We start from the raw sequence: 19,855 nt of genomic DNA on the forward strand, positions 1-19,855 counted from the left end.
ACCTCCTTTCTCCACCTAGAAGAAAACTGTGGACAAGCCATGACTCCCAAACAAACCTACCCATTTGGGTGTGTTTCCTACAATAGACCGCAGGAGTTGGCGTGGGTTTAAAGATCCATCCTCCCTAGAAATGTTCAGGAAACCCAGCAAAGCAGGCACATGGAACATTCTCATCTCCCACCCCTGTGACGATTTCAGTTCCTGAGGCAGGATGCTGCATGCTTCCTTTAGTTTCCAAACTCCAAGGAAGGGAGAGCAAGATGCTCATTGACTCTTGGGTCCGCATTAAGCTGGAAAGATAGGTGGGCTTTTAGGTTTCTTTTTATTTTAGGCAGCTCCTCGTGTGTTTTTAATTAGCCCTGTTTGTCCTTTAATAAACTTCACACACACAAGCTCAAACATCACATGAAATCTCTTGTCTCTTCTACCATAGCTACCCCATAAAACTGGGGAGTGAACTATGTGTCTGTCCTTCTGCCTTCAAATCTAGAGTGTTTGTTAGTTTTTTTTCCCATAGCTTTAAATCCTTATGTTCCTGTTGGATTGGTCACTGGAACCTTTTTTTCTTTTTGTCGTGCTCATGTCCTGTGTTTCCTATGAATTCTATCCTTATTGTCTTTATAATAGGCACTAAATTAGTGAAGCCCATGCTCTTTATTAAGGCATATGCTCGGATTCAAATATTCTTTGGCTATTTTAAACGGAAACAATCAAGGATTTAGCAAATGCTAAAGTTACGGCAATGTTGCTTACTCTCCTGAAGTGAAAAGTTACAATAAAAATTAAACGTGAAATCTCTACAACTTTTCTTCTTTGAAATTAATGTCCTTAAAGTGATGGAAGAGCCCGAGGACTATGTGGTGGAAGAGAAACTGCACTTTATCTCCAAGAGAGTGGAAGTCGAGCCAGTCAAAGGTAGACCAACTCTTCATCTTCCCTCTGCGTTGGTTTGTTCTATCCTTTATGGTCTCTTATGTCTAATTTACCATCCGTATTAGAAATATCAGTAAATAACATGACTAATAAAAAGGTCTCTTATGTGTTTATCGAAAAAAATCGGTGCATTTTCTACAAGTATATTTTATAATCTTTTCAAGTGCCTGAGAAGCAGGAAAAGAAAATTATACCAAAACCAAAAGTTCCGGCTAAAATTGAGGAGCCTCCAGCACCTAAAGGTACATTTCCTCTCACAGAAGTGTAATATTGTCTGTCTTGACATCTATAATGGCACCTCTGTGTATCACTAAGGTTTTGTCAGAATTTGTCTACACTTTGCTAGTGTAGTTATTAATGTTGGTGTGTGTGTGATCTTTACAAAAAGGGAGTTATGTATCTTCCCCATAATAAAACTTTCTAACAGAATTCAAACTGATCTTCTTAATCTTTCCCAAGTTCCTGAGCCACCAAAGAAAATTGTACCAGAGAAGAAAGTTCCCGCACCAGCTCCTAAAAAAGAAAAGGTGCCACCAGCCAAAGGTATATTGGGAATCATTTTGCTCTTAAGTAATACTTCACTCCCTATCTTGAAGTAAAATTGACATGTTTGTCAACTCTTGATCACACTGGCAAGAGATTAAGTGTGTGTGTGTTTCGGGGCTTTTGGCACCATGTTTGACTTCATTGCCCAATGTTTTCAAAGCCCCTGAAGAACCAAAAAAACCAGTTCCAGAAAGGAAAGTTCCTGCAGAAGTGGTTGAGATAGAAGAACCTCCCCCAACCAAAGGTAAATGACATCCCTAAAAGGAGAAAGAAAAAACCAAGAGCACTGTCTTCTTTCTTCCTCTGGCTACCATCCATTGGGCCATAATTTTTCTGTGTAGATTGTTAGTGTCTGTCTGTGATGGTTGCGGTGTTATGGTTGTGATGTTTTGTTGAGTGTGCCTTAAAAATTCTTCTATTCTAAAATCACAGTACTTTCTGGCAAGTAGATATGTGTGTATGAATATATGTATTATATATGTTATATATGTCATGTATGTATTATATACGTATGTACGTATTCTACTCTAAACGTTACAGTGTGCTAATGCTAAAATTATCTTCCAAGTGACAGAGAGGCACATGAAAATTACTCAAGAAGAGAAAGTTCTTGTAGCTGTGACTAAAAAAGAGGAGCCTCCCAGAGCAAGAGGTACAGCAGTCTTTCCATGTCAGCATGACAGATGCTTCGGTGGCTCCCATATGTCAATACTGCCTTGTCTTACTTCATAAGTACACTAACTATGGGGTACAGAGGGAAGGGTGGTCTCTGTCTTCCTTTAAAATGTTGTGGAATGTCTGAAGTTCAGGGCGTGTTGAGTCTTCTGTGTCTGAGTGGTTCGTACTCTCTGTGGTCTGAATGAAGCGAATGGTTCTTTAAAATGAAATCTGTCTTTAAAGTGCCAGAGGAACCTAAGAAAGTTGTCCCTGAAGAAAAGTTCCCCAAACTCAAACCCAGAAGAGAGGCGGAGCCACCAGCTAAAGGTATAATGACTCTTTAGTGGGATAGAAATAAGCTTTAGGTATTGAAATGGGTGGAGTAGAACCCGAATAGTCAGGGAATCTGATTTAAATGGATCTCAAAGGTGAAATAAGCTAGCCATTGCACATCACTGAACAAATAGACATCCTGATTCTAGAAAGTTCCTTTTCTCTACTCTGCCCCCAAATATGCAGAGTTTACATCAAACGGTGTTTGTCATCATGTGTCTGTCTGGTCCATATATTAAACTTGTCTGTCTGGATGTATGCTTCATGTGGTAATCCTTGGCGAATTATTTTTCATTGACTCAATATTCTTTTCTGTCCCTGAGGAGCCTTGGGGGCAGGGAATAGAACTAAGGTGAGGATATTGTCTGTGAAATTCAAGTTTCTTTAAGGTCATACCTAGTTTTGTGGTCATTGTTGCCGCTTGTCTCTCTTACGTTCTTACAAAGCCCTGAGCATCTTGAAGCACAGTGACTTCTTTATAGGTATATGGAGCAATGTTGACTTTCAGGCCCACTGAATTTTTTTTTTTTGCTTGCAATTTTAGTGAAAGTTGATAGGTGCATCATGTTTGATTTTCTTCTTGGGTTTTTCATGCAAAAGCTCTCTTAACACAATTATTTCTAGACTCTTGTGATTTACTTTTAATAATTATTCTTTTAAAGTGACTGAAGTCAGAAAAAGAGCCGTTAAAGAAGAAAAGGTGTCCATCGAAGTTCCAAAGAGAGAGCCCCGACCCACTAAAGGTACATTGCGTTTTGATTCACTAGAAAGCATAGAGCTGTGTGTCTCTTTGTCTGCTAGATGCCAATGTATCCCCTCTACTTTCCTTGCTTACTGCTGACTGGAGCCAAAGACGTGAACATTTGACATCACAGTTAGTCATTGTGCCTCTCATGACACTTCTTCCAACAAAAGATAACCAAGGTCACCCATAGCCAGTGTAGGAGACAGTCGTAAAGGAATGAAATCAAAATACATTGCCACTAAATGGGCCTCAAATAAAACGCTGCCTGATGTCACTATTATTCCAGAAGTGACTGTAACAGAAGAGAAGAAATGGTCTTATGCCCGAGAAGAAGAAACTGTCTCAGAATACCGGGAAGTGGAGTACGATGATTACGAAGGCTATGAGGAATACACGGAGTTTGGGGAATATGAACCCACAGAAGAGTATGACCAGTACGAAGAATATGCAGAGCGTGAACTTGAGCATTATGAGGAGTATAAGGAGCATGAAGAATATGTCACAGGTATGACCAAACTTTAGCCCAGGTTAAATGTGCATAGAACCTGTTAGGATGAAGGTCAAGGTAGAAGAACTTCATGCCATTGAGTAAATTCAACATTTTAAATCACTTCAGGAGGGGAAATAGCTCTATAAATCTTAAGGTTATTGTTAGGTTTCACTACCCACAGGGCTTCCAACATCACAATCTAACAATGACTGCTTTTCTGGTGAGGACAAAGCATTGTTTTTAACCTGATGGAGATAATGTGTGTGCACATATAGCTCTGACCCTTGTAAACAGAGACTGTGTTTTCATTTCCTGGATACCCAGACCTGAATAATCACACAAAAACTATATTAATTACCACACTGTTTGGCTAATGGCTGAGGTATATTTCTACCTAGCCCTTACAACTTAAATTAACTTATTTCTATTATTTTATATTTTACCACGAGGCTTGTGGTTTGTTATGTCATATCTTGCTTCTTGAGCGGTTACATAGCGTCAACTTGATTCTGCCTTCTTTCTCCCTGCATTCAGTTTAGTTTTCCCACCTAGCTATATTCTGCTCTGCCATAGGTCTTAAGGCGCTTCTTTATTAACCAATGGTAATAAAACATATTCATAGCATACAGAGGAGAATCCCACATCAGACTCTAGACCACTTTCTTTATTCTAAAATAAATAATAAATCCATATGAATAAATTCTGACTAGAAATTTGAAATGAGCCCATATCCTTCTTGAGGTTTTTCTTTGTGTCTTTGAGACAATTCTGCATATTTTCACTGGTGACATTAAACACCAGTGTCTCAGACAGAAAAGGTTGATCACAAGTTGACTATCTGAAATGAAATGGGAATTTTGAGGCATTCTCATGGCCTAATTAAAGGGAGTGCCAATGAGGAAAGGGAATGTTATCTTGCTTAAGGCTCTCATAGCCTAGTGAAGTTGGAACACGAATTCTTATTCTAGAGATTGTGGTTGCACTGTGAACATAAAAGGTCAATTATTTCAATTAACTGATTCCATTTAAGGATTGATTTTGAAATCTACCCTACAGTCTAACACTAAATACTTTATATGCTTTTAAAGAACCCAAGAAGCCTATTCCAGCAAAACCTGCCCAAGAACCAGTGCCTGCCAAACCCAAGGCCCCACCACCAAAAGGTAGAGTGAGAACATTGTCAGTTACAAAACCTCTTGTTTTCTTCGTCTCTGCAATGTGGAGATGCATGGAAGTGGGTGTGTATAACTGTGGGGTGGGCAGGGGTGGGGGACGGACACACGGGACTGTTATGTTGTGTGTTCTATTTCTTAACATTTTATTCTCACTCAAACATGAGTTTGGGTTTGTAAATCTCTTACTATTGGTCCTTTTAAAGTGCTGAAGAAAGCTGTTCCTGAAGAAAAAGCACCTGTGCCCATTCAAAAGAAACTCAAACCTATACCACCCAAAGGTACATGATAGAGCAGTAACTGTCCCAAGCAATATTGTCACCTTCGTGATGCGACTCAGTAGTATCTGCCAGTCTTTGGGCTTTCTGGGTGTATTGTCTGGTCCCATGTCTTAGGAGCCAGGTCTTTGGGCTTTCTGGGTGTATTGTCTGGTCCCATGTCTTAGGAGCCAGGTCTTTGGGCTTTGTTGATGTTTATTCTCTGATATTCGGGAGCTTCTTGGTAATATTCTTCCATAATTAATATCTTTAAAGCTCCCGAAGAACCGAAGAAAGTTGTTGAAGAGAAAATACAAATTTCAATTACCAAACGTGAAAAGCAGCAGGTGACTGAGCCAGCTGCCAAAGGTATACCAACCTTTCCCCAGAATGTAGCCTCTTGCCTGTCTCAGGTTACATGTCTCCAGTGTTACCCCTAAGATTATTTCAAAATACTTCTACAATCTTGTAGATAGTGACTGCTCATTGACCATGACCATAAAACACTGTCAAATACAATACTTTTGTTTTAATGCAGTGACCATTTAACATATTCTTAATATAGTTAAATTAATATAATGATATGCTATTATCCACTAAAAATGGTTACTATTTACTCTAAAATCACTTTGAAAACTTTTTAAAAAGCTAATTCAACATCCAGGTTTTCTTTCTTTATGTTAAGCAACTTCCTTGCAATCTTAGGAAGCATGCTAACCCAGAAGTAAATTGACCTTCTTAGAATGTCTCCAGTGAGTAGAAGCATAGGAGAAAGACCCTTCAATTAGGCTCTGTGACTGCAAACTTGCTGGAGTACTTCTATGGGTTTACCTGGCTGTGAGATTCAGAATCCATCCCATAAAAAATAAAACAACAAAGTTTCTCCCAAAGAAAATTACATATTCTACTTATAGACATCTATAAAATCATTCTCTTTAAAGTAAAGAAAGCTAGAAATGGTTAAATGACCTATTTCTGACTCTAAAACTCCCTTGTACTTAATATTTCAAGTGCCCATGAAGCCCAAGAAAGTTGTCCCAGAGGCAAAAGTACCTGCCCCTAAAAAGGAAGTGGCGGCAGCTGTTAGAGGTACCTCCTATTGCTTGTTCTAGTGTGTTGTTCATCTTTGCTGTTTAATTCATGTTCAGTTCTATGGATGAAGTCACTCTGTGGGAAAGATAAAGCCCATCCTTTCTTTTGTTATAAGGGGGTCTGCACTCTTATAGCGTCTTGATTTTATCGAGCAATTGGAACATATCCAACTTAAAGATAATATCTTTAAAGTGCCAGGGGTGCCTAAAAAACTGGAACCAGAAGAGGTGGTTGCCTACAAAGAGGAAGTGGAAACCCACGAAGAAGAATATATTGTAGAGGAGGAGGAGGAGGAATATGTCCACGAAGAGGAGTATGTCCATGAAGAAGAATACATCCATGAAGAAGAATACATCCATGAAGAGGAGTACGTCCACGAAGAGGAGTACGTCCACGAAGAGGAAGAGTACCTGCGCGAAGAGGAGGAGCTCATCGTCGAGGAAGAAGTGGTGCCGGTGACACCAGCCAAAGGTAGTCGATGGCTGCCGTGAAACAGAAAGGAAGCAGCGCATTGGAGCTTGGGTGTTTGGCTTAGTCAGATCCTGGGGGATGTGATGCCTGTGTGTGCCTTTCACATTCTGTGTCTTCCGCACGTTTTCACATCTTATTGTTATCTTTAAAGTGCCTGAGGTACCCAAGAAACCTGTTCCAGAAGCGAAAAAACCTGTTCCTGTTCCCAAAAAGAAGGAAGTGCCACCCGCCAAAGGTACACACCACTCACACGTATGCACCTAGACAGCTTCATCTGTCTTCAGCTGGTTACCTCTTTTCTGGCTACCGCGACCCGTGTGTGGCTACTAAAACGTTACATGTGCTTGATGTATGTGTTGTTTTTCATAGTCAGAACTTAACTATCAACACTGTCTTTAAAGTGCCTGAGATTCCCAAGAAGCCAGAGGAAAAAGTTCCTGTGCCTGTCCCTAAAAAGGAGAAGGCTCCGCCTGCCAAAGGTACAGCTCTCTCTGCAGCCATTTACCTCTGTGGTATAACTTGGTGAGCCGTAGCCATCCCTGCCCTGGGGCGATGTTAATAATAATAAACGTTAATAACCATGTCAATAACCAAAACAAGAACCACTCAGCTGGTCCCAGAAGCTTGCTGCCATGTATTCATCTCTGAATGTGGCCATTGGAGCCTGCTTCTGTTTAACACTCATGTCTTCTTCAGTGGGGAATTCATAATGAACAATCAGTTCTTCGTAATAAAACGGCCAACACCGAAGGCCAAGGCTTTTGTGCTGTCTTTGTCACTGGTCCGCGTTTGTTTGTTGGGTTTTATTGTGATGCTCCTGCACGTCTAAAGTCTTGCTTTGTGGTTTAATTATTAGTTTCTATCTTAAAGTGAGATTGTTGGCACATCTGTGATAATTTAGTTGTCTCTAAGTCACTAGAATCCTCCATGATTGGAAAACTGTGACATTGACCTTATTTCCTGTCTTTTAAGTTCCGGAAGTGCCCAAGAAGCCTGTACCAGAAGAAAAACCAGCAGTACCCGTTGCCAAAAAGGTGGAAGCGCCACCAGCCAAAGGTATATGACCTTTCACGGGCATACAATTTTAGATTTGTGTGAAAAGAAAATATGTAATCAGTTCAATACTATGTTCTTTAGGTGATGTTAAATGCCTCTATAGTATTATCTCTTTACAAAAACAGATTTTTTTTTGTTTTTAAAATGAAATGCTGCTTACAATTTTTTAACTATAATATTTATTGCCGTATCTTCATCTTTTCTGGACTATGCTTGAGCTCTGTGTTTTTGTATTGTGTAAAACTTTGCCTAAATCATTTCTTTAAAGTGCCAGAAGTGCCCAAGAAGCCTGTGCCTGAGAAGAAGGTGCCGGTGCCTGCTCCTAAGAAAGCAGAGGCTCCACCTGCAAAAGGTATTGTTTCATCATTTCTGTACCCAGGGAGAAATCTCAAGTTAGCGTCCATTCATAAGAAAATGTCTCTGTACTAACTCTGTCTGTGAAAGTGTTTTTCTAAAAAATAAAATGTCTTCCATATGATGTGAGCCTTTATCATGTCTATGGCTGTAAAACACTGTGAAAGGACACATTCTTAAAGACAAATGATATCCTTAAAGTGCCAGAGGTCCCCAAGAAGCTCATCCCAGAAGAAAAGAAACCAGCACCTGTTCTGAAAAAAATGGAAGCTCCACCCCCCAAAGGTACATTAATCTTGGGCAACACCAGGGCACAAACGGAATGTAATGGGTGTTGTTCCGTCTCACTAATTGTGCTTGCTTGACATTGTGTACGCTGGTGATAATTGTGTTCAAAGAATATTGGCTTTTCATGCTGTCTTGCTGCCGAGAATATTTTACGTAAACATGGAATTTGTACAATTGCATAAATATCTTTAAAGTGCCAAAGAAGCGGGAAGTGGTCTCAGTTCCTGTGGCTCTGCCACGGGAAGAAGAAGAAGAAGAAGCTCCATTTGAGGAAGAGGTTGCTCCTGAAGAGGAAATCCCTCTCGAGGAAGAGGAAGTTCCGCCTGAGGAAGAGGAAGTTCCTCCTGAAGAAGAGGAAGTTCCACTAGAGGAAGAGGAAATTCTACCTGAGGAAGAAGTTCCACCTGAGGAAGAGGAAGCCCTTCCAGAAATTAGCCCTAAGGTGCCAAGACCTGCACCAGGTACAGCAGTTCTTGGGATCAAGACCTCTTTATGTAGGCTTCTGCCTTCCCTCTTGTTAAAACCATCTGTCTTGTCTATGATTCTTTGCTGAGTTGTCATCAAATCCTTAGAAAACTTCCCAGACACACCTTTCATCCTGCCTATGGCAATTGTTTTCTATGTCTGTCCCTTGTCAATTATCTGCATGTCTTAATTGTAGTCGATGTTTGTTTGTGGTCCTGTCCTCAGATGTCTTTTGTTATAGATCCAGTATTGTTATGTGGTCCTTAATGTCTTTAAATGAAATGTTTTTAAGTGCCAAAGAAAACTGTACCTGAGAAGAAAGTCCCTGTGCCTGTTCCTAAGAAAGTGGAGCCTCCTCCACCTCCCAAAGGTATACCCTGCCCCAGGATGATCCCATAGCCTGTACCATAGCCTTATCAGATGGGTACACCCTGCCCCAGAGTGATCACACAGCCCGCACCATAACTTTATTAGATGGGTATCCCCTGCCCCAGAGTGACCACACAGCCCATATTTTAGCTTTATCAGATGGGTTTCAGAAAGAAATCACACATAAAATGGACAGCCAAATTTTACTTTTAAAACTGATGAGGACACTGATAGCCATTTATTTCTATTAGATGTTTTTCACACAATATTTTTTGCATGAAAGGTTAATGGCAGTATTATCATAAAACTACTACAAAATGCCTACTTCACTTGCTATAATTTTATTAAGCCATACAATGTTTCATATAGATCTTTTGAACATCTAAATAATCTTTAGGAAAAATTTTCTGAAAAATACATAAATTCATGCTGATAAATTTCATCTTTCATTCATTTGTGATATCAGGCTAAGAAGAAAATATGATGTACTCATCAGAACATTGGGTAATTAATAGTTTATGTCAAACACTGAGCAATAGCTTATGTCTTAGAAAACATGTATATATAAATGAAAGCACAAGTTTGGACTTTAACCTTGACTTTGAACTTTGCTGTTCTGCTCTGAAAGAGTCCTTTAGCCAATCTGAGCCTTAGTTTGCTCTTTCATAAAATAGGGATAGAAACAAATCCCAGTGGATTCTAATGTTATTGTAAAGATAAAATAAGACAAAGTATATTGTAATATCATTGAATGAGAATTAATATTTAAATTCACAGAGCAGGTCATGGTACAGTACTTAGGAAGTATATTCATACCCTAAAGTGCAATAATATTTCCCAAAAAAGTCATAATGGCATTATACTTAAGTAAGTATAATGTTTCTGTCAGGCTGTATGGTCCCATAATATTTTCAGATAATTATTAACTAAGCTCTTAGCTTAAGTTTAAGTCCATGAAATGATAGTGTCTAGGCTCAGGTAGCCAGCCATTTGCTGATCCTTCCCCAGTCATCTCTTGATGGACTGCAGCTAGCATTCCATCCCTCTTCTGAGTGAATGCTATATGATGCTCTTCCTGTGTGTGGAGTCTTCTTGTTTTCTTTCTTGCTCTTCAAAAACACATTCTTATCATGAAATGGTGTCTTTAAAGTGCCTGAGATCAAGAAGAAAGTGCCAGAGAAGAAAGTAGTTGTTCCCAAGAAAGAGGAGGCTCCTCCCACCAAAGGTACATCACCTCTAATGTTCTTGCATCCCCAAGCACGTCAGATACCTTCTTTCCTTCACCCGTCAAGTCAAAACGCCCTGTCCAGTATTTGTGAAAGTAGCTTCTGTCATCATTGTGTACATTGTCCTTGTGTTTGTGAGACTGAAATTTCAAAATATCTTTAAAGTTCCTGTGGTGCCCAAGAAACCTGAACCAGAAAAGAAGTTGCCTCCCCCAAGCCTTAAGAAAGCAGTGGCTCCTCCCGCCAAAGGTACATGGCTATCAACTGTGCTCTTGTTGACCTGGGTGTCATCCACACAGGATGCTCAGCCATGTTTGCATTTCCTATGATGTCACTGATGTTGGTCACTGTGCCTCCGTTGTTCCCATGTTGGTGCTCTGTTCGTTTTCCACTTTGTGTGAGTGTATTTTTTGCCATGTTTCTCCTCTGTATGTTATTTCTGAAAATTACAATGTCAGGTGTTCTATATCCTTAAGGAGCCAGAAGTGATCTTATAATTCTTCCTTTAAAGAAGGGGAGAACCCAGCTACAAAAGATAGTCTCAGGATGTTCCAAGCCTCTTCATTCGCTTCTTAACCGTGATGTGTCAGGGCTTCGTCTTCTGTGTGCTCTGCTGTTTACTCTCTTGGGCTGAAAAAAAAAATTGGTCTTTAAGAATCTCATTTTAGCTCTTGAGATTTAAGTGCCTAAAACAATCCATCTCTTTTAAGTTCCTGAGGTACCTAAGAAGGTGGAAGAAAGGCGGATCATCCCCCATAAAGAAGAGGAAGTCCCTCCAGCTGAAGGTAGATGGCTTCCTAAGAAAACAGTGTTTCTAAGCATCCTTGTCTTATCATTATCTCATTTGAGGAGGAGATAATATACATTTCACTCTATAACAATAGACCTTCTAGCTCTGATAGAAAGTGAGTCTAGAAGGAATTGGGCAGGCCAACTCATTCCAGTTGATTCTCATTCTTGCATGTTTAGCCTATTTGTGACATAGTTCATTGAAAACATTGAAATGGACCCACTAACTTCTTTATTCTTCTCTCACTAGTTTTGTGAAATGTCAATGTTTTCTCTTTTGTGTGTGGGTACTATGGGGAATGTCTCACCCAGTGCCTTCGGTAGGAGTCATGAACTAAGCTTTTTCCAGAACAATCTCAGATAAACCTGACTAATTGGCACGGAGAATCTGACTTCTGTTCCTAAATAATTGCTTGACTCTAAACGCCTTTCCACCTCACTAAAAAAATAATAATCCCCAACTAAATCCTCCAGAGCCCCTTCTAGCTCCATATTGGAAAGTGCCTAACATGTTTTATAGACTCAGCAAATTTTATTTCCAGATTAGTGAATGTTCATGAGCATTTAGCAGGCTGAGTGTTTGTCTAGATGCTTTAATTTTCGTCTAACATTCAAAGGCTTTTTAAAAAGTAATTTACAAAATAATCTGTTTCAAGTGTATGAGGAAGCTGAAGAACCCATTCCAGAAGAGATCCCAGAAGAACCACCTAGCGTAGAAGAAGAGGAGGTAGTAGAGGAAGAGGAGGCGGAGGAAGAGGAGGAAGAGGTGGTGGTGGTGCCCCCTAGAGGTATACAACCACTTTCATGAGTTGGACATTCCAAACCCTTATGGCTTCAAATCTCAGAGCTGTCAACGTAATAATCATCCGCCATAAGCTTTTCTTGTATCATACCAATGAGGCCTGAAGAGTTCTCAGTCCCCATAGCTGAAGCTCTGTGACCCTGCCATTTCCCTAACTTTTCCTTCTTTACCGGCAATCTGACTATAAATGAGGGAAAATTGTTCTAATATTACACTTTAATCCTTCCTCCTAGATTGCAATCCTCAATTTTGCTTTCAGCTCAAATGCTGGAGAACAATCTATTTGTGTGGTGAAATCATTCACTTTTGAGAGTTAATTCTTAAATCATCCCTTAAGACTTTGAAATATTTGCATAGTGTTTACTCTTGGGGGTTTCTAAAAATCTTGCCCTAGGTGAGGTATTATCTTTTAGGTTGCTAATACTTTCCTAAAGCACGTCAGTGTTTTGTATTGTTTTGTTTGTATTTTGATAATTGGGTGTTTTTTTTGTCATTGCACGTGAATTTTTTTTCACCGTGTCTGTAAATATCTTTTAAGCGCCTGAAGTGGCTAAGAAGGAAGTGCCTGCAGCACCCACTCCTGTCCCTAAGAAAGCGGAAGCACCCCCCACTAAAGGTATAGCAAGCCCCAGTGAATTCTGTCACTTTTCTCACCCCAGTGGTCTTCTTTCTAAAGAGCTCTTGGTCTTCCTGCATTTTTTCCTTAAGTAACTGTTCGAGCAAACTGACTAATGACAAGTAAAACGCCACTCATCATTGCCTTGGGTTCCCTATAGTATCACACGGTAGATGATGGCTCCATCTGGTACACTGTGTGGATTATTTTAGAGATCTCTGACTTCATATAGCTGGAAATTCTGATGCCTTATCATGATCTCTCAATATTTAAGAACATAGCAATTAATCTTTTTTACCTTCATTCTATCCCTAGACTTCATTTTATTATGTAACTAAAAATTTCATTATTGTAATATTATTCTCTGTGCATCCTATTTTATACAGAAAAAAATGATCTATTCTGGCACTTGGATAATAATTTTGAAGAGCTTCATGTCCTTTTTACCATGATTTAACCTGGGAATTTAAGGTTTTAAAATTGTCCTTCTTTGTTCAGTAATTGTTCCAGAAAACATCTTCAGCAATTATGGTATACAACCACAATGATGGCAGACTTGTCAGCAAATGAAATAGTGCCCAGTAGTTCCTAAGGCCTAGGTCAGGGACCAGATTATCTAGGATGATAATCAGGTTGAAAAACATCTTCATCAAATTAAAAATAATAAAATTAGGCCTAGGTTGATAACATCTGATGTTTTAAAAATAGTAAAGCTTCTTAGTGGGCATATGTTGGCTTCTAGGGATCCAGATAGCACAAGAGAGTGTTTGGGAAAGTATCCCTATTACCTGTGAAAGGGTTGCCCAACTGCACACATCGACTTCCTAGATGCGTTAATGACATAACTTGATTCTGATGTTTTTATTCATGTGTGTCATTGAGCATTGTCATCTAACTAAGGCACCTAATATCTTTAAAGTGACAAAGAAAATTCCTGAAGAGAAAGTTCCTGCTCCTGTCCAGAAAAAAGAGGCCCCACCAGCCAAAGGTACACTTTCTCTTTTAAACCAAACGCCTTCCGTCATCGTTCTTCACTAAGCTGTCTATGGTTTTTGTCCATCTGTCTTATTTTTGATGTCCAGTGTACAAGCTTACTCTTGGTGGTCTTAAATATTAAAACTCTTATCTTTAAAGTTCCCGAAGTACCAAAGAAAGTTCCAGAAAAGAAAGTCCCAGAAAAGAAAGTTCCAGAAAAGAAAATTCCCGAAAAGAAAGTCCCTGTGCCCAAAAAGGAAGCTGTTCCCCCTGCTAAAGGTATTTTGGGGAAATTCTTTGCTCTTCTTGTCCTTTCATGGAAGTCTTCTTTTAGGTATTTTTCTTACACTTTGAATTGACATCTGTTTCATCTTATGATTCAAAAAATCAGTCTCTTAAAGTCGATGCTCTTTCAGGGAGAGCTGTTTTTGAAGAAAAAATATCAGTTGCCTACCAGCAAGAAGAAATAGTCCAAGAAAGAATAGAGCTAGAACTTGTGGAAGCAAAAGTGGAAGCGGTTTCTGAAGAAGAAGAATTCCACGAGGTCAAGGAATACTTCGAAGAGGAGGAGTTCCATGAGGTGGAGGAATTTATCAGGGTGGAAGAGCGCAGGTTCCAAGAGGAACACAAAGTTGAAGAAGTCCACAGGGTCGTTGAGTTTTTAGAGGCTGAAGAAGTGGAAGTATATGAAAAACCCAAAATTCCACCTAAAAAAGGTATAGGGGACTCTGTAGATAATACACATTGTTATATCTTTCTCTTATCCATTTAATTTTCAAAGTACTTTGCATGTTCAGTTCAGCCCATTAGCCCCACAAACTACTTTAAGCATGAGTTTAAGCTGTTTAATTCAGAAACTGTTAAGGTTTAGAGACTAAACACACAAAGTGGTTAATTTTCACAGACATGAGAATTATGTATGATACTGACGTAGCTCCATGATCCATATATCACTATATGAATATGTGGATTTTTTTTCATCGTCCAGCGAGCATTATATGATTACCACAGGTACCAACAGGTACCACAGGTACACACCAACAGGTATCCCCCATTCAGAGACACACTTCTCGGTTCATTGAATAGCTTATATTCTCATCAAAGCAACCATTGCCTTGTTCACAATTGAGTTACCTGTGCACTAACTAATAATTACTTGTTAAAAGCTTTTGCAATTTTATGATTATCTTCATTGGAGAAATAATGAACTAAGTGAAGCATTGGTCATGGTGCCCAAATTCTAGTAAATTCTAAGGGCAAAATAAAGTGTCCATACATAGTCTACAGCACCACTCCAGACTGTAAATGGAGACTGCCCTTTTGTTCTCCAGCCACCCAGACCCGAATAATCACACAGAAACTATATTAATTACAACACTGTTTAACCAATGGCTTAGGCATATTCCTAGATAGCTCTTGCATCTTAAATTAACCCATTTCTATTCATCTGTGTATCACCACAAGACTGTGGTGTACCAGTAAGGTTCATGACATCTCCCTGGCTCTGCCTTCTTTCTGCCTGCATCAGTTTAGTTTTCCCGCCTAGCTCTGTTCTGTTCTGCCATAGGCCAAAGCAGCTTCTTTTTAACTAATGGTAATAAGACATATTTACATCATACAGAGGGGAATACCACATCACCAGACCATGCGTAAATAAATGTTTGTATAATATAATGGAATATGTATGTTTTATATAGCAATGTATTGTATAAATAATAAAATCACAACTTGATTTAAGCAGGAATAGTATAAATTCAGAAACTACAAACTCTTTTATAAACCCTCATTGTACAATATTAATGTAGGTAGTGAGTCGTCATATTTTATGGGTCTATTCTAAACCAAAACACTAATATCTTTGAAGGACCTGAGGTGTCTGAGAAAGCCATCCCTCCCAAAAAACCACCCTTTAAAGTTGTTCCTCGCAAAGAGCCACCAGCTAAAGGTATTTCACGGCTCAGCAATACTGACATAACTGTGTCGGGTTGCTCTTTGGGGGCTTTACAAGTTTGTGCTCCGCGTGGTGATTTTCTTCTGTGTTTTGTGTTAGGTGAATGTCAAAATAATTATCTTTAAAGTGAACAGTCTGCAAACATAGATACCATTGTTGTTTCCCTGAAACAGCAAAACCCAAACACCTACTGACCAAAGTGTAAACTTGGGCATCCTTCGGTGCTGTTTGATTGTTCACCGATGTGCTTATTGGTAGACCTCCATTTCCCTATTCACTATTAAAGTTTTGAGCTGCTAGCTATATTGTAAATATGTGGCAGTGCCCCCCCCCCTTTATTCGTTTTCTGCCTCTTTGCTACAATATATCATTTGAGGTTATATCTTGAAAGTCAATGAGTGTGTAAGGAAGTAATCTCTGAAGAGAAAGCTGCAATTATCCTACCAGAACAAGCAGAACCAGCAGCAGATGCCGTGTGCTGTCGGTTGTTGATGTCAAGTTTTTGTGGATCTAACTTGGGGAGTTCCACGTACTTGTATGGTCATGCTTGTTGTCCAAAGTCGCCTCTGCAAGTGCTGTCTTGTGTGTGCTAAACCATGTCTATTTGATGATGTGACTCTGTCCTGTTTTCATTACATGTCTCTTATATTCTGCTTGCTAAGATATCTTTGAGTGCTTAAAAATAAAGGGAATTATCCCTGCTGTCTTTAAAGTGCCTGAGGTGACCAAGAAAGTGGTGGCTGAAGAAAAAGTCCGTGTTCCTGAAGAACCCAAGGCTCCACCACCTAAAGGTACCTACCTCTGCTAGTTCCCACCAGCTGTAAATCCCTATGCTTCCCTTTCCACAGAGGAGAGAAAGACCACTCTTCCCCCAGGACCACAAGATGGCTGCGAATGACAGAAATTGCAATTTATATTTCATCCTACAATCTTCCCTGTTTTGACTCTCCTCTAGGGAAAGACATCAAAAGCCTAAAGGTCTTTCTTATTTTGACTCTTTTTATTCAGTAATTAAACAACATTGGTCCCTCAGCTTTTCTTCCCTATGGAATTGACATTGGAATCTCTGCCTCATGGCATGAGAATTAAGTTCTAAGTAACAGCAGAAAATACTACTGACCCCCAAGAATGAGATGTCTCTCATATGAATAGCTAGTAAAGCAGTTGGGAGACACAGAGCACACACATGGACTTAACATTTGCACATTCCACTTGATAGCTCCCTCCCCTTTACTCTTGATATTTTATACTTAATTTTGACAATCTTGAAAATAAGACAAGTAAATATCTTTAAAGCACCCGAAGTACCTAAGAAAATCACTCCTGAAGAAAAGGTCCGCGAAGCCGTTCCGAAAAAGCCTGAAGTTCCGCCACCTAAAGGTACACACAGATGCTAACCCCGGTGTGAAATGACTCTGTGGTTGAGTTTCTATGGTGTAGAGTGAACAAGTGTTCCATCAAATCTTGGTGGTTTAAATTTTTATAGTCTTAATATCCTATATATGTTAGTAATAGTAATGTGCACACTAATATCTTTAAAGTTCCTGAGGTGCCTGAGAAAATTATTCAAGAAGAAAAATTACCAGTTGTTCTTCCCGAAGACACAGAGATATACAGTGAGTGCAGACACACTGGTGGATGTCCTTCGTCTCATCTGTGTTCTGAATCCACTGTGTCTGTCGACACAGCATTAAAATGCAAATCTACTAATATCCTATAAAAACCATGCATGCTAAAAGTGTTGACTAAAATCAAGTCGTCTGAATGTCCGTTAGCCTGAGACAAGTTACGTTTCTTCATCAATTTAAAAACTAAGCTCTTCTGTGCTTCTAGCATTATCCAACCTTAGAAAAGTCATTGTCCCATGAAATTTCCTAGTCTCTTCTGTGTATAAACATCCCTTCATCTTATTTCCCAGACCATGAGGTAACTTACTTTAACTCCAAATAATAATGTCGTTGAATTTTGCAAAATCAAAATAGCCCAGTGTCATTGTTGTACAAGTAGGGTTTGGACCAGGCTGCTCAAATAGCACAGATTTAGAAGACCACTCAAGCCCTTAGAGATTTAGTAAGGCCTTTCTTTCCTAAATAATTTAAATAACAAGAGACCCTAAACAGTGACTTGTTCTGAGCAGACTCAGTCTTCTGGATGATAAACAGTCAGCCCGGGCTTCCTTTTTATGTTCAGTCTGGGAAACTCCTGATAAATACTCATCATACAGTAGTTTGGGATTGATGTATATGATCACTTCCTCCTCCTGGTTCTGTCCTTAAAACTGGTCATTGTTGTCAGACAGCATTCCTGTCTAAAGGTTGGAGAAATCAGGTACTCTTTTCAGAAGCTTTTCCCCGTATATTCCCCCCTTTCATTCCCCTCCAGTATTCTTCCACTCAGCTGTAGCCTCGTCTCTCTTCTTTCTGGCTTCTAATCTCTAAATTGTTCTCATATTTCTATTACAGTAGGAAGCCATAAATTAAACATGATTTCAGAATGTAAACAAGTATGTACCTAGAAATGCAAAGATGATTCCACCTGATTCCAGGAGGTTGAATATAGATAGTGGATCTTCCATATTCAACTCAACATCACCCCTATTGTGAATGCACACATGAATCAAAAAAACCACTAATATAAAATGGCCAATAGCTTTCCTGAGGTAAAATGAAAAAAAAAATCAGTCTCTGTCTGGTAAAATCCTCCATTTTGTTATCAGAATCATGAAGAAATTCTGAGCATCCTTCATCCTAAAGCTGGGAATGAGGTTCATTCCTACTCAACTCATGCTTGTCACTAATTTGTTTGTGTCTGTGGACCTCTGTGAATTTGGGTGATGAATGTGTACAGCGTCATGTGTTTCTTAATTAGTGTGCTTATAACTGTTACCCACACACTGATAATATCTTTAAAGTTTACGAAGCATCTGAGGAAACGGTCATAGAAGAAGAACTTGTGACCCATCCTGAGAAGGCAAGACTCAAAGTGGCCAAAGGTACCTAGCACCACTAACTCCACCTGAATTTGTCTGGGGCTCTTTTTAGAAACATGTTTTTCTTCCCTGTTCATGACATAACTGTACTCATCTCTTTTAAGCGCCTGCACCCCCTCAAACAGTTGTTACAGAAGAGAAAACATATGTGGCCATTCGTAAAAAGAGAGAAACCGTGGCACGCAAAGGTATATTTCAACTGCTTCAAAACATAGATGGTTATCTTTGGCCTTAAGATCCCAGAACTGCATGTTATATAATTCACTGTTATTTTTTTTTAAAAATCTAATTATAAACCTACTAATATCTTTAAAGAGCCTGACAAAACTCAAGAAGTGTTTCCAGCGCTGAAGTCACATGAGGCTGTCCCTGAAATTCCTGAACCTCCCCCCGCTGAAGGTACAAACTCTTGTCATGAGACTCTAAACAAGAAAATCTTCCATCTTGTGTTTGTCAAATGTCCAGTGTTTTATGTGTGTTGCCTCAACCTCTTAAATACTAATATCTTCAAAGCATCTCTCAAAAATGCCCAAGAACAGGAACTATTCATGACTTGCTCCAGTGAAGTCAAGACCCAGCCATACAGTGCACAAAGATAGACTGTTTAAAAGAAAATACAAATTCTAACTTTTCAAATCTGTTGTATACCTCATTTTCTTTGTGCATCATGTCATTGTTTTTGCCTTTTCTCAATTATATTTTCTTAAAAACTAATATCTTTAAAGACCTTGAAGTCATCAAAGATGTGCTTCCAGAGAAACAAGCTCCTGCAGCCAAAAGAAGAAAGCCTCAGCTGCCAGCAGGTACAGGCCAGGAGAAAGTCCAGCTGCTGATCTCAGCTGTAGCTGTGGCTATCGTGTGAACATACTAATCTCTTCAAAAGCCCAGTGGTTACCAAAGAAATGCATGCTCGAGGATCATGCTTAACCAACTGAATGTGTACAGTCAACCATCTAGAAGGCAGCCTTAAACTCCCACACAGGAAAGAATTTACAGTTTAGCTATAAGAACTGCAGAGAAAACATTGAATGTTTGATGTTCAAATATGCCTAAGACCTGTTCTTTATTGGAAAATGGCTATTAACTAAAAAGTAATAATAAAAGCCAGACTAGCTTAAAAAAAATAAATCAACAGGAAAGCTGTATGGCATGTATAACTCTACAACTAGATTGAGCTAGCTTAAGACATGCCCCTCTGAAGCAGGAAGCAGTGACATCAGGTGACAAAGGTTCTTGATTGGTCATGTACCACATGATAGTAATTGAACCTTTCATGGAG

The 19,855-nt window shown here is 39.3% G+C and overlaps 1 protein-coding gene across 4 annotated transcripts in view; it reads left to right on the forward strand.

The window, feature by feature from the left end:
* Ttn (titin) overlaps nucleotides 1–19,855 on the forward strand; it is a 271,242-nt gene that overhangs the window by 118,292 nt on the left and 133,095 nt on the right. For all 4 annotated transcript variants that reach the window (XM_075984819.1, XM_075984820.1, XM_075984821.1 and 1 more), the window contains 31 exons: nucleotides 835–915; nucleotides 1,098–1,175; nucleotides 1,393–1,476; nucleotides 1,640–1,723; nucleotides 2,048–2,131; nucleotides 2,380–2,463; nucleotides 3,132–3,212; nucleotides 3,501–3,719; nucleotides 4,793–4,867; nucleotides 5,083–5,157; nucleotides 5,410–5,502; nucleotides 6,145–6,222; nucleotides 6,418–6,696; nucleotides 6,848–6,931; nucleotides 7,098–7,175; nucleotides 7,669–7,752; nucleotides 8,021–8,104; nucleotides 8,308–8,391; nucleotides 8,589–8,855; nucleotides 9,152–9,229; nucleotides 10,379–10,453; nucleotides 10,620–10,703; nucleotides 11,165–11,239; nucleotides 11,900–12,031; nucleotides 12,584–12,661; nucleotides 13,581–13,649; nucleotides 13,796–13,915; nucleotides 14,053–14,352; nucleotides 15,501–15,581; nucleotides 16,301–16,378; nucleotides 16,884–16,967. In XM_075984819.1, the coding sequence (XP_075840934.1) occupies nucleotides 835–915; nucleotides 1,098–1,175; nucleotides 1,393–1,476; nucleotides 1,640–1,723; nucleotides 2,048–2,131; nucleotides 2,380–2,463; nucleotides 3,132–3,212; nucleotides 3,501–3,719; nucleotides 4,793–4,867; nucleotides 5,083–5,157; nucleotides 5,410–5,502; nucleotides 6,145–6,222; nucleotides 6,418–6,696; nucleotides 6,848–6,931; nucleotides 7,098–7,175; nucleotides 7,669–7,752; nucleotides 8,021–8,104; nucleotides 8,308–8,391; nucleotides 8,589–8,855; nucleotides 9,152–9,229; nucleotides 10,379–10,453; nucleotides 10,620–10,703; nucleotides 11,165–11,239; nucleotides 11,900–12,031; nucleotides 12,584–12,661; nucleotides 13,581–13,649; nucleotides 13,796–13,915; nucleotides 14,053–14,352; nucleotides 15,501–15,581; nucleotides 16,301–16,378; nucleotides 16,884–16,967 (3,330 nt within the window). The remainder of the gene's footprint in view (nucleotides 1–834; nucleotides 916–1,097; nucleotides 1,176–1,392; nucleotides 1,477–1,639; nucleotides 1,724–2,047; nucleotides 2,132–2,379; nucleotides 2,464–3,131; nucleotides 3,213–3,500; nucleotides 3,720–4,792; nucleotides 4,868–5,082; nucleotides 5,158–5,409; nucleotides 5,503–6,144; nucleotides 6,223–6,417; nucleotides 6,697–6,847; nucleotides 6,932–7,097; nucleotides 7,176–7,668; nucleotides 7,753–8,020; nucleotides 8,105–8,307; nucleotides 8,392–8,588; nucleotides 8,856–9,151; nucleotides 9,230–10,378; nucleotides 10,454–10,619; nucleotides 10,704–11,164; nucleotides 11,240–11,899; nucleotides 12,032–12,583; nucleotides 12,662–13,580; nucleotides 13,650–13,795; nucleotides 13,916–14,052; nucleotides 14,353–15,500; nucleotides 15,582–16,300; nucleotides 16,379–16,883; nucleotides 16,968–19,855) is intronic.

Source organism: Microtus pennsylvanicus, chromosome 9 (genome assembly GCF_037038515.1).
Source record: "Microtus pennsylvanicus isolate mMicPen1 chromosome 9, mMicPen1.hap1, whole genome shotgun sequence".
In the NCBI taxonomy this organism is placed as follows: domain Eukaryota; kingdom Metazoa; phylum Chordata; class Mammalia; order Rodentia; family Cricetidae; genus Microtus; species Microtus pennsylvanicus.